At 34.8% G+C, this 13,118-nt stretch overlaps 1 protein-coding gene across 1 annotated transcript; it reads right to left on the minus strand.

The window, feature by feature from the left end:
- Positions 1-1,707: 1,707 nt before the first annotated feature.
- On the minus strand, positions 1,708-12,150 carry LOC110452833. The gene is made up of 4 exons (XM_021501530.1): positions 11,596-12,150; positions 6,315-6,371; positions 5,985-6,034; positions 1,708-4,410 (listed from the first exon to the last, which is right to left on the minus strand). The coding sequence occupies exons 1-4, from the start codon at positions 12,080-12,082 to the stop codon at positions 3,754-3,756; spliced, it is 1,251 nt and encodes a 416-aa protein (XP_021357205.1). The 5' UTR covers positions 12,083-12,150; the 3' UTR covers positions 1,708-3,753.
- Between the last annotated feature and the right edge of the window lie 968 nt (positions 12,151-13,118).

A 13,118-nucleotide genomic window follows, 5' to 3' on the forward strand; every position in this document is an offset into this window, starting at 1 on the left:
AAAAAAAAAAAAAAAAAAAAAGAAAAGAAATATGGTATTGTGCTTCGGCAATCATAAAAAAAAATCAATTTCGAGCGCTTAATAATATGTATATGGTAGTTTCAATTACATATATATGGTGGCATATTTCTGCCATCCACTTGCGACTTACGAGTTACGTATGTCGACATAATTATTGAAAGATGTCGACATAATCTGAGAATATGTCGACATAATCTGAGAAGATGTCGACATAACTGTTAAATTATGTCGACATATTATCACATTTGCCGAGATAATTTTGCCGAGATAATTATCTCGTAAGTGGGTAACTCGGCTTTTTATCGTGTTAATGCTCGGGTGTGACATCGACTTGCCACTTACGACTTGCCACTTACGACTTATTTATGTCGACATCCTAGTAGATTATTGCCGACTTACCAAAACGAGGCTTGTGCACGAGGACCGCGAAGGTGGGCTGATGGTGACTGAACAGTGGTGACTATACTGGTGAGTAACTTGGTAAAATCAATGTAAATATGGGAAATCAAAGATATGGATATTACAGTAGGTTACTATGATGTACAGAGTTTATCAATCAAAGAGGGGTTTTACATAAATAAGTCGTAAGTCGATGTCACACCCGAGCATTAACACGATAAAAAGCCGAGTTACCCACTTACGAGATAATTATCTCGGCAAATGTGATAATATGTCGACATAATTTAAAAGTTATGTCGACATCTTCTCAGATTATGTCGACATATTCTCAGATTATGTCGACATCTTCTCAGATTATGTCGACATATTCTCAGATTATGTTGACATCTTTCAATAATTATGTCGACATACGTAACTCGTAAGTCGCAAGTGGATGGCAGAAATATGCCACCATAATACATATATTTATCAAATTTGTTTAATGATATGCTTTATTTTCCACCTCAGTTAAATGTGCAAGATTTACAGGAATTCTAAATTGACGATAGGTCAGTTGTTTGATAACTGGAAGAAAAAGACAAACAAGATTAGAAATTTACAAAATCATTCACAAAACAAACCACATTCAAAGCCTTCCCAGCATTAATAATTAATAAATAATATAATGTAAAATGTATTTGTTTGTAAAATTAAAATGCAAGTCTTTAAACTAATAATTAAGTAAAACATGTATATGTATGCATGTGTTTGTGTGTGTATGTACTTGTATGTCGGTCAAAAGTCCTCCTGAACTTATGTTATATGTTTGATCTCACCGATTTACAATAAAATTTCTCACCTCTTTATTTTCTCCAAAAAGAAAGTTTACATTTTTAAGAACTCTTTTATTAGGAAATGAATGCCACACGTATGTCGAAAAAGGGAATTCGAAGCAGTTAACTAACTAAATATATAAGATGATCACCATTATACATTCATAGTGAATACATCATGATAAAGGTACAATGAATCATTTATCAAACTGTATGTATAATGGTTACATACTAAATACAGGTAAATATTTAATGTTGTCTGTAACACACCTTTTTACTGATGTGTTTACAGTCCAGCAAATGATAGACCGAAAATAATGACAACACCTTCTGATAACGTTATTCCGTCTTTGCGTATTGCAGAGTTATCTTCCCTTGTGAGCAGGTATTGATTGTTACGTCATTGGTTTGTGTGAGAAAATTACGTCGTTTTCTCAAATATTGATGACATTACTCTCACAGACCAATGACGTAAAAATCAATACCTGCTCACAAGACCAGATAACTCTGCAATACGAAAAGACAGAATACACAAACTTCTATTTTTGTACCTATAAATAAGAAGTCATTTGTTTCACATGTCTTGTACAAGGAATTTTCCCCTTTCTATTTTCAGCATTAAATTATAAGGATTGAACTAGATAATAAAGTGGTTTATCAGTTTTCGGTCTATTAATTTATTATTTGTCCTATCCTTAAATGGGTAGACCATAATACATGTACAATGATTGCATTATTATCTATGTAAGTGAATACCTTACAACATGCATACAATGAATACACCAAGTTATGTGTGCGATGGAAACGTTATATAAAAGTACAGTTAGGAAGCTGCGCATAACCATACCGTCAAGAGTATTCATCTAAAAGTAGACAAAGTTATTGACGAATTTATATGCCATATAAGGAGAATTCATTTTATTGAAACTTGCTAATACCAGTAGGAGTCGAGCTTCCTTTTTTTTTTTTAAATTTCATCCATTTTGTTTTGACGCATATGATATTGTGACGATTCTTAAATAGAGCTTTTACATTAAAGTTTCTATAAAAGTGAGTTCATTTTACAAAGATAACCTTCACATGTATACGTATGTATCGACACTACATGAAGGTATGTCTTGTTAGATTCTTTTTAAATAGGGCAAAACACTATAAATCATATATATATTACTTTATACATTGCAAATAAAATATTATATGAACCAATCTAAAATAAATTAGATACTTTAACAAATACACATTTTGCAGATAAATTAATACCATAATATAAATTGTATAAATAAAGTTGTTTTGTTTAAAATTGCTTTGTAGTTACTGGTAGTGGCGGTATCAGTTAAATGATGTTCATGCTGGAATAATGTATTGAGTTTATCAAGTTTTATTAATCAGATAAATCACAAATCACTCGTGTAATACAATGCTGGTTTTGCTAAATCACAAGGAACATGTTGCATCACAAAACAGGCACATTGAATTAAAGATTGCGTAGCTTCTGTATGGTACATTTAGGTGACGAGTACACGTTCTCAACTCCAAAGGAAGGCATGCGTATTTTTCCATTTTTATTTTGATGATGTGATACCACAGCAAAATCAAGCAATTGCACTACATTTCCTCAAGTTGGGTATTTTATGGAGATAAGGCTTGTTAGCTCACTGTCCGTTTCAACATCTTGTGGTGTTTTGTGACGAATTGTTCCGTCAGTACATTACGGATACTACCTCCAACTGCACATTACTTGATGATACTATTCATTATTCATATTTGAAGTTTTAAAAATATCTCACAAGTACAACTTATCCATCGTAAGGTAAATCCAGGTCTCAACACACTAATACAAATTTCTCAGTTTCCGTTTCTACACAGCCTTTAGTTTCCAGTTGAAATTCCAATTGCCTTACTGTAGAAGGGGTCAATCCAATATCTCCAGCAACTTTGACATATGGACTGTACTGTTAAGCTCCTAATCGGTTCCGCAGACGCCTTACGACGTTAAAGCATGACCATTGGCGATGTAACGCTAATGCTGTTCTGTAGTCAATGATTGACCACCTATTGAATCGTAACTTTAGTGATCGTGCCGAAATAGATTCCAACAACAGCTTGTATTCCGTATTGACCTGGTCATTTGTCCGGCTTGTTGAGATAGCTACTGAGTGTACAAGTTGTAACGTCCACATCCGAAATGTCCGTCATAACTAAAGCGAGGAAGGTTAGAAGGCTTGTTTGAGTCCCTCAAGATGGCAGGGAAAACCGGGTTGGAGAGATTCCAGAAAGTCTGTTTCTGATTGTTAGTCGGGCTCAGGTTTTTTTATGTGACAAATTTAATGAAAACAAACTTTATCCAGCTGACATGAATTAACAGCCAGCAATGTGATATACATGTGCATTTTTATGCCATATCGATAATCCTATGTAAATGTGAATACAACACCAGTCACGCATGCTAATAAAGGTCAGAGGACGAACCATTGCGGACGACAATCATGCGGTAACAGCATTGTAATGGACTAGTAATTTGTCAGACTTTAGGGGTCCAGTTGTGATTTTGGGCCATGCGTATTTTCTTGATTTGCAATTCGTTGACTGAGAATACTTCCCGTAAGTCATTGTCCGTTAAGGTGAGAAACAATCGCCCGTCCACTTTTTCCTTCCGACATTTTTCTGCAACATTATTCAGTCCACATATGGCCAACCGATCGGCTAATCCGGTTATGGAAAGTGACGCGAACGAAGTATCTGCTTTACCAACGCCGCCTACAGAAAGTGGAGTGTATGCGTTATTCGGCGGCTTTTCAAGTGCTAGTCGTTTCTCTAGCATGTCATATCGATTAGCGGTTTCTTTGTGATTCTGCTTCTCATTCAACTTTTTTGTTGGTTTCCATTCTGGATAAACATAGTCTTCATCGTCTTCCTCGTCATTATCATCGTCTTCTGTCACAGTTTTCTCCTTCTTCATTGCGTTTGCTAATTTTGACTTGAGTTTCTGCATCCTGTTTTTCATTTTAAAGTTGGAGAAGAATTCTATGGCCTTGTGTTTAAGTGAATAATCTGGGCTTGCAGCTGTAGGTAGTTCTATGTCTTCAGCTTCGTCATATATATTTTCAGTTTCTTCATCTGCTATTTCGTACGCATCATAAGGGCATTCTTCTTCAAGTGTCGAAGATATCTCGTTTTTCTGAAATTTAAATGAGATTAATCAGAACTGTATTTGTGAGTGATATAGAAAGAATAATGCGGACAAGCTGGTATATTATATAATAAAAGGTAATACCGGTATGCTTTCACATGAAATTCGTTATGCATATATATACTGGTTGTCTGTAGCCACATAAACAATGTAATGCGATTGTGTATTTTTTCTGTATCCTCATTGGTTAGATCATAATCACGTGAAGGTCAGTATTTTTTTCTGTATCCTCATTGGTTGGATCATAATCACGTGAAGGTCAGTACTTTTTTCTTTATCCTCATTGGTCGGATCATAATCACGTGAAGGTCAGTATTTTTTTCTTTATCCTCATTGGTCAGATCATAATCACGTGAAGGTCAGTATTTTTTTCTGTATCCTCATTGGTTGGATCATAATCACGTGAAGGTCAGTATATTTTTCTTTATCCTCATTGGTTGGATCATAATCACGTGAAGGTCAGTATATTTTGTTATTGACTCGGTTTTACTATTTTGAGAATCACCAGGTTAATATTCACTTAATGACGTCACTTCAATTGTAACATTGCCATGCTCTTTGCCAAATGCAGCACTTTTCTCTTGACGGGTTTCATATCTGATATAACAATTAAAGACTTTTATTTCGGTGAATGTGCGTTGTAAAGACGTGAAAAGTTATTTTGACCGAGACGAAGTCTTTCCCAGGACCATATAATCACATATTCACCTCATCAGAAGTCCACAGTGGATACATATAATAATATAATAATGCATTCATTACATCTATAAACAAAATATGTAAACACAACAAGACAGAGAAAACAAAGTATTGATGGAAACTCAACCCTGGTATAAATACTTTGTAATAAACTAGAGGAATTAAAATAAATCTTAATTAACAAAAAAATGATCAATTTGTGTCCAGACATCAAATTGTTCTACTATGTCCCTTTCACGACTGAACTGTTCTCAGATAGTTGTGTTTGGGTATAAATACTGCCTGCTATAACCGAAAATTTAATTATGTCGTGTATTATATGACTAGTTGCCACACATACATTGTACTTTTCATGTCAAAGTCTGAATTATTTCTAGATTTTATATTGTGATTATCCGATGATAACAATCACGAAAAAATGTATCAAAATATAATTTATAAAGTACATTTCATACCGGTATCAAACATTGATTTCTTGTTTTGAAATGATTACATTTTTTATTATTGTGACGTTTACAATTGGTACCAAAATGCATCTCATTCAAATAATTGCTTTGGGAAGCTAATAATTTTGAAATTGTGCAATCCTTATGTCTCCACATGGAGCAATCTACCTAAGGGCACTGGTATTTATTATTTATTAGATAGACAAAATTTATGTATGTCGCAAACGTGCGTATCACAATACAAGCGCGTGTATAGTATGAATTACCCGAGTAGTTACTGTTCTGCCTATATATGAACAACTCATATACAAACCTTCCAATATCTATAAGTTTACGAGATAATTGATATGAAGGTCAATACACCTTCTCGATAAGACATGCACGCATGAAACTTACCTGTTGATATCGATTACTTACCTCTGTTCTACCTGGTGGTTTGGGTCCCTGCATGTCCGTTATGCTATGTTCTAGGTGGAGAACAACAACATTAACATAAACTTACTTTTACAACTCTTAAGGTAATAAACCTCAGTGACAGACCACGGTCTTATTTTTGTCTAACAGGAGGTATTACTTTTTCTTTAAAAAATCCATCAATGTAGTTGATAAAGAATACTTGCAGATTACAATAGTGATTTTACAACAGTGAATATATAACGCAGTGCCTTTTTTTGTATTTGTCTATTAATCATTTTGTACATTATCAAACCGATTTTCTTTGCATTTCATACATCATTTAGAAGGTACCTGATAAACTGGATGTAGACGGCTTACGAGGAGGAGGCATCGGTTTCCTCTCTTCGTCTGTAAATATCAACGTCAGATCATTTATTATCCATCATATTGACGCAACAATTATTATTTAGATTCTATATTTTGCTAATTTTTATACTATGTACATTTCTATTGTTTTTATGGAATATCAGTTCGGTATGCCCTTATCAATATGCAATCCATGACCAAATGGCGTCAGATTAACCGTATTTGCAGAGTTTACAATCGGTAATGCTAGTTACCTCATTGTTGACATACGATCTCTAATGAAACACCAGGATGTCGTAAATACCACTAGTAATGTGTGCTAGACCATTTTCCAAAACTTTACGGTATAGATAAGAAAATATCACGGCCAGTCGTCGATATCGTACTATGAGCTTCAGTCAATTAGACCTAGTCACATCCCCAAAAAGATTTTAGAAGAATATTTAAGTTACGCTTTCATATGTATTTATCTTATGTGACCAATGTTTTCCTTGTTATGTGCGCCTAAGCTATATGTTTATCATTGCAGGATAAATGACGATCCACATGCAGGTTTAATGAGGAAGTGGTATCGAACTAGATGTACCGTATCACTGGATATCATCTAACGTGTAATACTATGTTATTTAGAACGTCTTAAAACGTTCCATGTCACGTACTCCAGAAAATACGCACACTTTATATATCTAACTATACATTTTACCTTTTGACGTAAGGGATTGTATGGATTTTGCCGTGTATACTAGTAAATGTTTGACACCGACAACTCAGAAATTTGGCAGATAAGACATGCTGCAACATATCACAAGGTACAAGATCCAAGCTATGTTAGACATCATTTCTTCTTTTTCCAAAGATTTTGACACAGATGATCAGTGTTCGACCAATTCTGTAACTTATCTTTGCTGAATCATCATAACATAAACATGATTATTGCGACAGATATACTAAACGAATGACCATCAAATAGACAAGTCAATTCGGCTTCATCATAAGCGTATGTACACTAAGGTGTAATAAATGTACGAAATGACAATAAAAAATAGACAAGTCGATTCGGCTACCTCATAAGCGTATGTACAGTATGGTGTAATAAATGTACGAAATGACAATCAAATAGACAAGTCGATTCGGCTACTTCATAAGCCTATGTACACTAAGGTGTTATAAATGTACGAAATTACCATCAAATAGACAAGTCGATTCGGCTACAACATAAGCGTATGTACACTAATGTATTATACATGTACGAAATGATGATCAAATAGACAAGTCGATTCGGCTGCTTCGTGAGCTTGTGTGCACTTTGGCATTTTAAATGTACGAAATTACGGTAAAATTGACAAGTCGATTCGGCTACGCTTTGTTTTAATATCTTGTGGATTTTATTGTCATCTGGTACATATTTCACATCTCAGTGTACATACTCTGTGCTGATCATATATCTGTTGAAAATTGAGTTCATATCGCACTAGTTATCGAAACATCAACCGCAAGCATTTCACTGGCTGTGCAAGGTATATGAGGCAGTAAGTATTTACTTGTATATTACAGGAACACTGTATTGCAATGACAATATATGGTGTTGCAATAAAAATCTATCTCTCACTGGGCCTGGAATAACAATTGATCAGCACATTATAGATATTTTATCGATGTCATCGGTGTATATGATAACCTATAATGCTACTATTTGATGAGGTAGACTAAATAAACAACATACAATAAACGTGACCAATGTATGTGTTATTTATCTTACATTAATTAGCATGCATACGTACACGCTTTGTTATTTAAAGAAAACAATGGAATGATTATAGAGAAATGTTGAGGTAATTAAATAGTAAAATGTTGGGATGATTCATTTACTTGGTTTTCACGTTTTACTTTACACATAAATTCGTGAGTATCATGTATACCTGGTAGCAAAGTTGAAAATGTGTCTATATTTCAAAAGTGTGATTCCAACCTGTCGGAGCATGTTCCTGTTTTATGCTCGATGAATATACCAGCAAGTGGTTTTCATGCCAAAGTAAACAATTCCTTAAAGTTTAGCTGGAAGAAAGCTTTGGCTAATAACTTGATTTATATGTACCAGAGAGCGTTATATGACAAACTTTCTAACATTAGGCTACCAGAGAGTGTCGTCACTCGGGGACAAATAGATACATATTACGATGATATTGTTTCTGCAATAATTTCTGCTTCAAAGGAAACTATCCCTGTGGCTAAGTACAGAAAATATCTGAAACCTTACTGGAACAATGATTTAAAAGTTATTCATAAGGATATGAAACAATTAAGGAAAATTTGGGTAAACGAGGGGAGGCCTAGAGGTGATGCTTCTGATAGTGTTAAGAATTATAAAAACGTAAAATCTTTTTTTGTAGACAACCGTTTGACGCATACATGGCTGAGCAGTTGATGGAAATTGATAAATCGAGCGAGATGGACCAAAAACTATTTTGGTATCTGTTCAAGTCTAGATCAGGTAGACGTAAACAGACACAAACCGGAATTAAATATGGCAGAGTGACTTAAAGAGACCCTAGAGTTATCAGCGAGAAATGGGCTGATCATTTTGAAGAGCTGTTTAAAAGTAAGCCAAACTCAATGTTTGATGCAAATTTTGAAAAGCAAATTTTGAGACAAGTTGCCTTAATTGAAAAAACGACTTTAAAAGATGGAAACGAATTTTTGGACGAACCAATCACGGAAACAGAGGTTAAGAATGTATGTGAAAAATTAAGATCAAATAAAACAGGGGGATTTGAAAATGTAGTCTATGAACATTTAAGATATGGGAATCTCCTACTCTATCGTCACTTGTCGAAATTGTTTAATTCTTTAATCAAACATCATTACATACAAGGTGATTTTAAAAAGGGTGTAATTGTAACTTTACACAAAGTTAATGGAAAACCGAGAGATGATCCGGCTAGCTACCGTGGGGTTACTCTCTTGCCCGTCATTTTTAAGATATTTGAAATGATATTAACGAAGAGAATAGATCCAATCCTTAATTCGAGTTTTTTTCCTAATGTCCACCAGTCTGCCTATCAGGCAGGTTTATGTAGTATGCTAACGTCATTTAACTTACAAGACTGTGTGAATTATAATATTGAGAGAGGAGAAAATGTGTATGTAAGTTTCCTTGATAGCAGTAAGGCATTTGACACAGTGTGGCATGGTGGCTTATTATACAAACTGTATAAGATGGGGTTGAAATCGGAGTTGTGGATGGTTATGAAAGCAGTTTATACAAATGTAACTAGTTGTGTAGTGAGTAATGGCATTCTATCCAGATGGATTGTGATGGGGAGGGGAATCTTACAAGGGAGCGCATTGTCGGCAAAATGTACCTAGTATTCATTAATGATTTGTTAAATACGATTGAACAATGTCAGAAAGGGGCAATTATTGCAGATTTAAGAGTAAATATTCCAACCCAAGCGGATGACATCTGTCTAGTGAGCACTAAGCGTACTGATTTACAACATATGTTACAGTTATGCGAGAACTACAGCAAAATATGGAGATATATTTTTTCTTCGACCAGAAGTAGCATTGTAACATTTTCAAGGAGAAAGAAAATTGATGCAAATAGGATCTTTCATCTTTATAGTTGCACCCTTCCGTAAGTTGACAACGGAACGCATGTTGGAGTAATGTTTAATAATAAATTCAATAGTATGGAATGCACACGTCGTGCATGTAATAAGCTTCGTAGTGGAACAATGAGTCTAATTCGTTCTGGTTGTCATCCTAGTGCTTTAAACCCTTTAACTACAGGTAAAATAATTCAAACTAAAGTGTATGCTTCAGCCTTCTACGGCTGTGAACTTTGGAATCTAACAAACACAGAAATATTAATGTTAGAGAGGGCTCAACACTTAATTGTCAAATCCATTCAGGGTTTCGCAACCCGAACAAGAACCGATATGTGTACTGGACTCCTGGGTTGGACAAGTATAGAAGGATATATAGATACTAAAAAGTTATTATTTTTCGGTAGGATATGCAGATTACATAGTACGACACTCTCGTCTTGTATACTATTTACAATACTTTTTATTGTAAATCTGGATGCAGAAAATAATGTCAGGTATGGTTTTGCGTATGATATCCTATGGTCTAAGAAAATATAATTTGTATGATCCGGTTCAGAATTATATAAATGAGGGATGGTTTCCTCTTAAAACACGTTGGAAAATGCAGGTTAAAAATGCTGTGCATGGATATGAAGAAAAAGTATGGTTAAATAGGATGTGTAATAATACTGACTCTAGGTTTGTTTTAATACATGACAAGTTAGTTCCACACCAGCTGTGGAAATTATGTAAAAAGTTCCCAGGAAATAGAGAAGCTGTTTATTACATAATGAAATTAATTGTTACCATGAGGTGGTTGGCACATAATGAATTATGTCATAAATGTGGTCAGGTTTATGAAGATGTTGCCATCCACATAGTTCTGCAGTGTAGTTCTACTGACGAATTAAGGGACGAATTATGGTGTAATATCATTAATATTAGCGATATACTGTTCAGTGTATATTTGCACGACTTAAACGAAAGTCAATTATTTCATGTTCTGATCGGGGGGAATTTTTCTTACAATTTGTGTAACTCAGACCTAAAAGAGTTCCGTATGACGTATGCTAAACTATTTTTTCGAATGATAATATCATATCACAAATGACACATTAACTATATCTATGCTGATTATTGTCAAATAATCAAAAGGGCCTGATACTGCTAGCTTAAATTATATGCCCTAATATGTTAACAACATAAATTTATTGTAATATTTATGTATAATAATTTTGATAATTGATGTGTAATTGATGATTGTATTGTGATAAAGTAACGATATCCTTGTACTCTTTCAATGTCCATGTATGTATATATGTTGATTAATTCTTATATGTAACTATTCTGTTTATGTAATCTTCATTTTGGAGGAAATAAAGAGAATAAATAACCTATATTGCTACTATTTGATGAAGTAGACTAAATAAACAACATACACTAAACGTGACCAATGTATATGTTGTTTATCTTACATTAATTAGCCTGCATACGTACACGCTTTGTTATTTAAAGAAAACAATGGAATGATTATAGAGAAATGTTGAGGTAGTTAAATAGTAAAATGTTGGGATGATTCATTTACTTAGTTTTCACGTTTTACTTTACACATAAATTCGTAAGTATCATGTATACCTGGTAGCAAAGTTATTCGCAAAATATAAAGACACGCCTACCTGCTGGCTTGGTTTTGGGTTTCCCTCTCAATGGAACGGGAGGAGGCGTTGATTTGGCTTCTAGTGAGGTGCGGTTAGCAGGTACTGGCAGTGAAAAATCAACGTAAGCGCGAGATGGTGACGGCTTCGGTGGGACGCTGTTCGACGCAAATGGCATGTTGACTTCGTCACATTTTGTCAGACATACAATGACGTCGATATTTTTGGCTGTGTCGTTGTTGAACAATATCTGCTTGCATGGAATATTGTCATCTTCGCTTTCAATTTCACATTTGTGAAGGACACCTTTATAGCAGTAGCCAATGATTTGGTTCCCGTCAACGGAGTCCAGCTTAAAGATATCCCCCCGTGAGATAGATTCGGACTCCTGTTTACCATAGCTTCCGCCTTCCACTCTGACTATGATTGGAAAGGTGCGAGACGAAATAACCTCTTCCAGTGTTAGAACATCGTCACCCCAAGTCAAATCGTCATTTGTGGTCGCCATCTTCCTGTTTTACAATGTGTTATATAGCAACGCAACACTTTAGTTGCCCTAACCTGGTGTATTCCCGAAACAACATGGAACGCGGAAGGTATTCAGATAGCATATATTGAATCATTTGTTATCTCTGATAACCTCGATCTCGTATGTTTTACAGCTTTGTAATGCACATGTTACATAAAGCTAGAGGATTTCGACACTGATAACATGAAATAGATTTTCATTCGTTAAATGTTATCAGTTTTATTCGTCCCTCAATGAGTCGCGGTTCTTGTTAATGTCTCAAAAAATAAGTTTAATTATTGGCTATTACTCCATATAATGACTGCTGTAAGCGGATTCCCTATGTTGAGAAACATTTTCCTGATGCCCAATATTACAATTAATGAGATGTATGTTTTTAAATAGACAGTGTCGATCCGTTCGACATTTGTGCCATAATACCTTCTCGCTTCAAGACTTCGCAAGATACAATTCACTAAGACTTTGACTTCAACTTGTCATGTACTCATCTGATTACTGTTGTCCAAAACCACTTTATTTCACAAAGCATACTAGCATTATGGAATATATTATTATACCTCATCTTTATAACAGCTTGTGTGATTGGATGGTACTGGTTACATGACGTGGTAATAAAACATCACGTCGCCCTCACGCGTTCAAGGTTCCTCGATCGCATTTCCCTTATTCGGAGCCTCTCCAGAAAAATGAACAACTACAACTTAGTTACGAATGACGGAAGCAGACGACAACAATGGTGCGTCAAACTGATCATCTCTACTATTGTGTTATTGCTATTCATTTATGTATGCACTTTTCGGCAATATGACGTATTTATTGCCCTTACCATAGTGAATCACGATTTCTCCGAAGTTAATATTGTTTCACGAGGGCGAAGCCGTGAGTATTTACCCGGATCTGCCTCACCAGTAAAACTTAATGTGCGACAATACTACTTCAGAAAAAGCCGGGAAATCCCCCAAACCAAGCGTTATCAGTTTACAGTTATCAGATATATATGAGCATTCCCCCTTAC

Source organism: Mizuhopecten yessoensis, unplaced genomic scaffold (genome assembly GCF_002113885.1).
Source record: "Mizuhopecten yessoensis strain PY_sf001 unplaced genomic scaffold, ASM211388v2 scaffold6913, whole genome shotgun sequence".
Taxonomy (NCBI): Eukaryota; Metazoa; Mollusca; class Bivalvia; order Pectinida; family Pectinidae; genus Mizuhopecten; species Mizuhopecten yessoensis.

Coding starts and splice junctions, on each gene's coding strand:
- LOC110452833 (XM_021501530.1), bottom strand. CDS start 12,082: ATGGCGACCACAAATGACGATTTGACTTGGGGTGACGATGTTCTAACA. Junction 6,372..11,595: donor ACCCAAAACCAAGCCAGCAG/GTAGGCGTGTCT, acceptor TGATATTTACAG/ACGAAGAGAGGAAACCGATG. Junction 6,035..6,314: donor GTCTACATCCAGTTTATCAG/GTACCTTCTAAA, acceptor TTCTCCACCTAG/AACATAGCATAACGGACATG.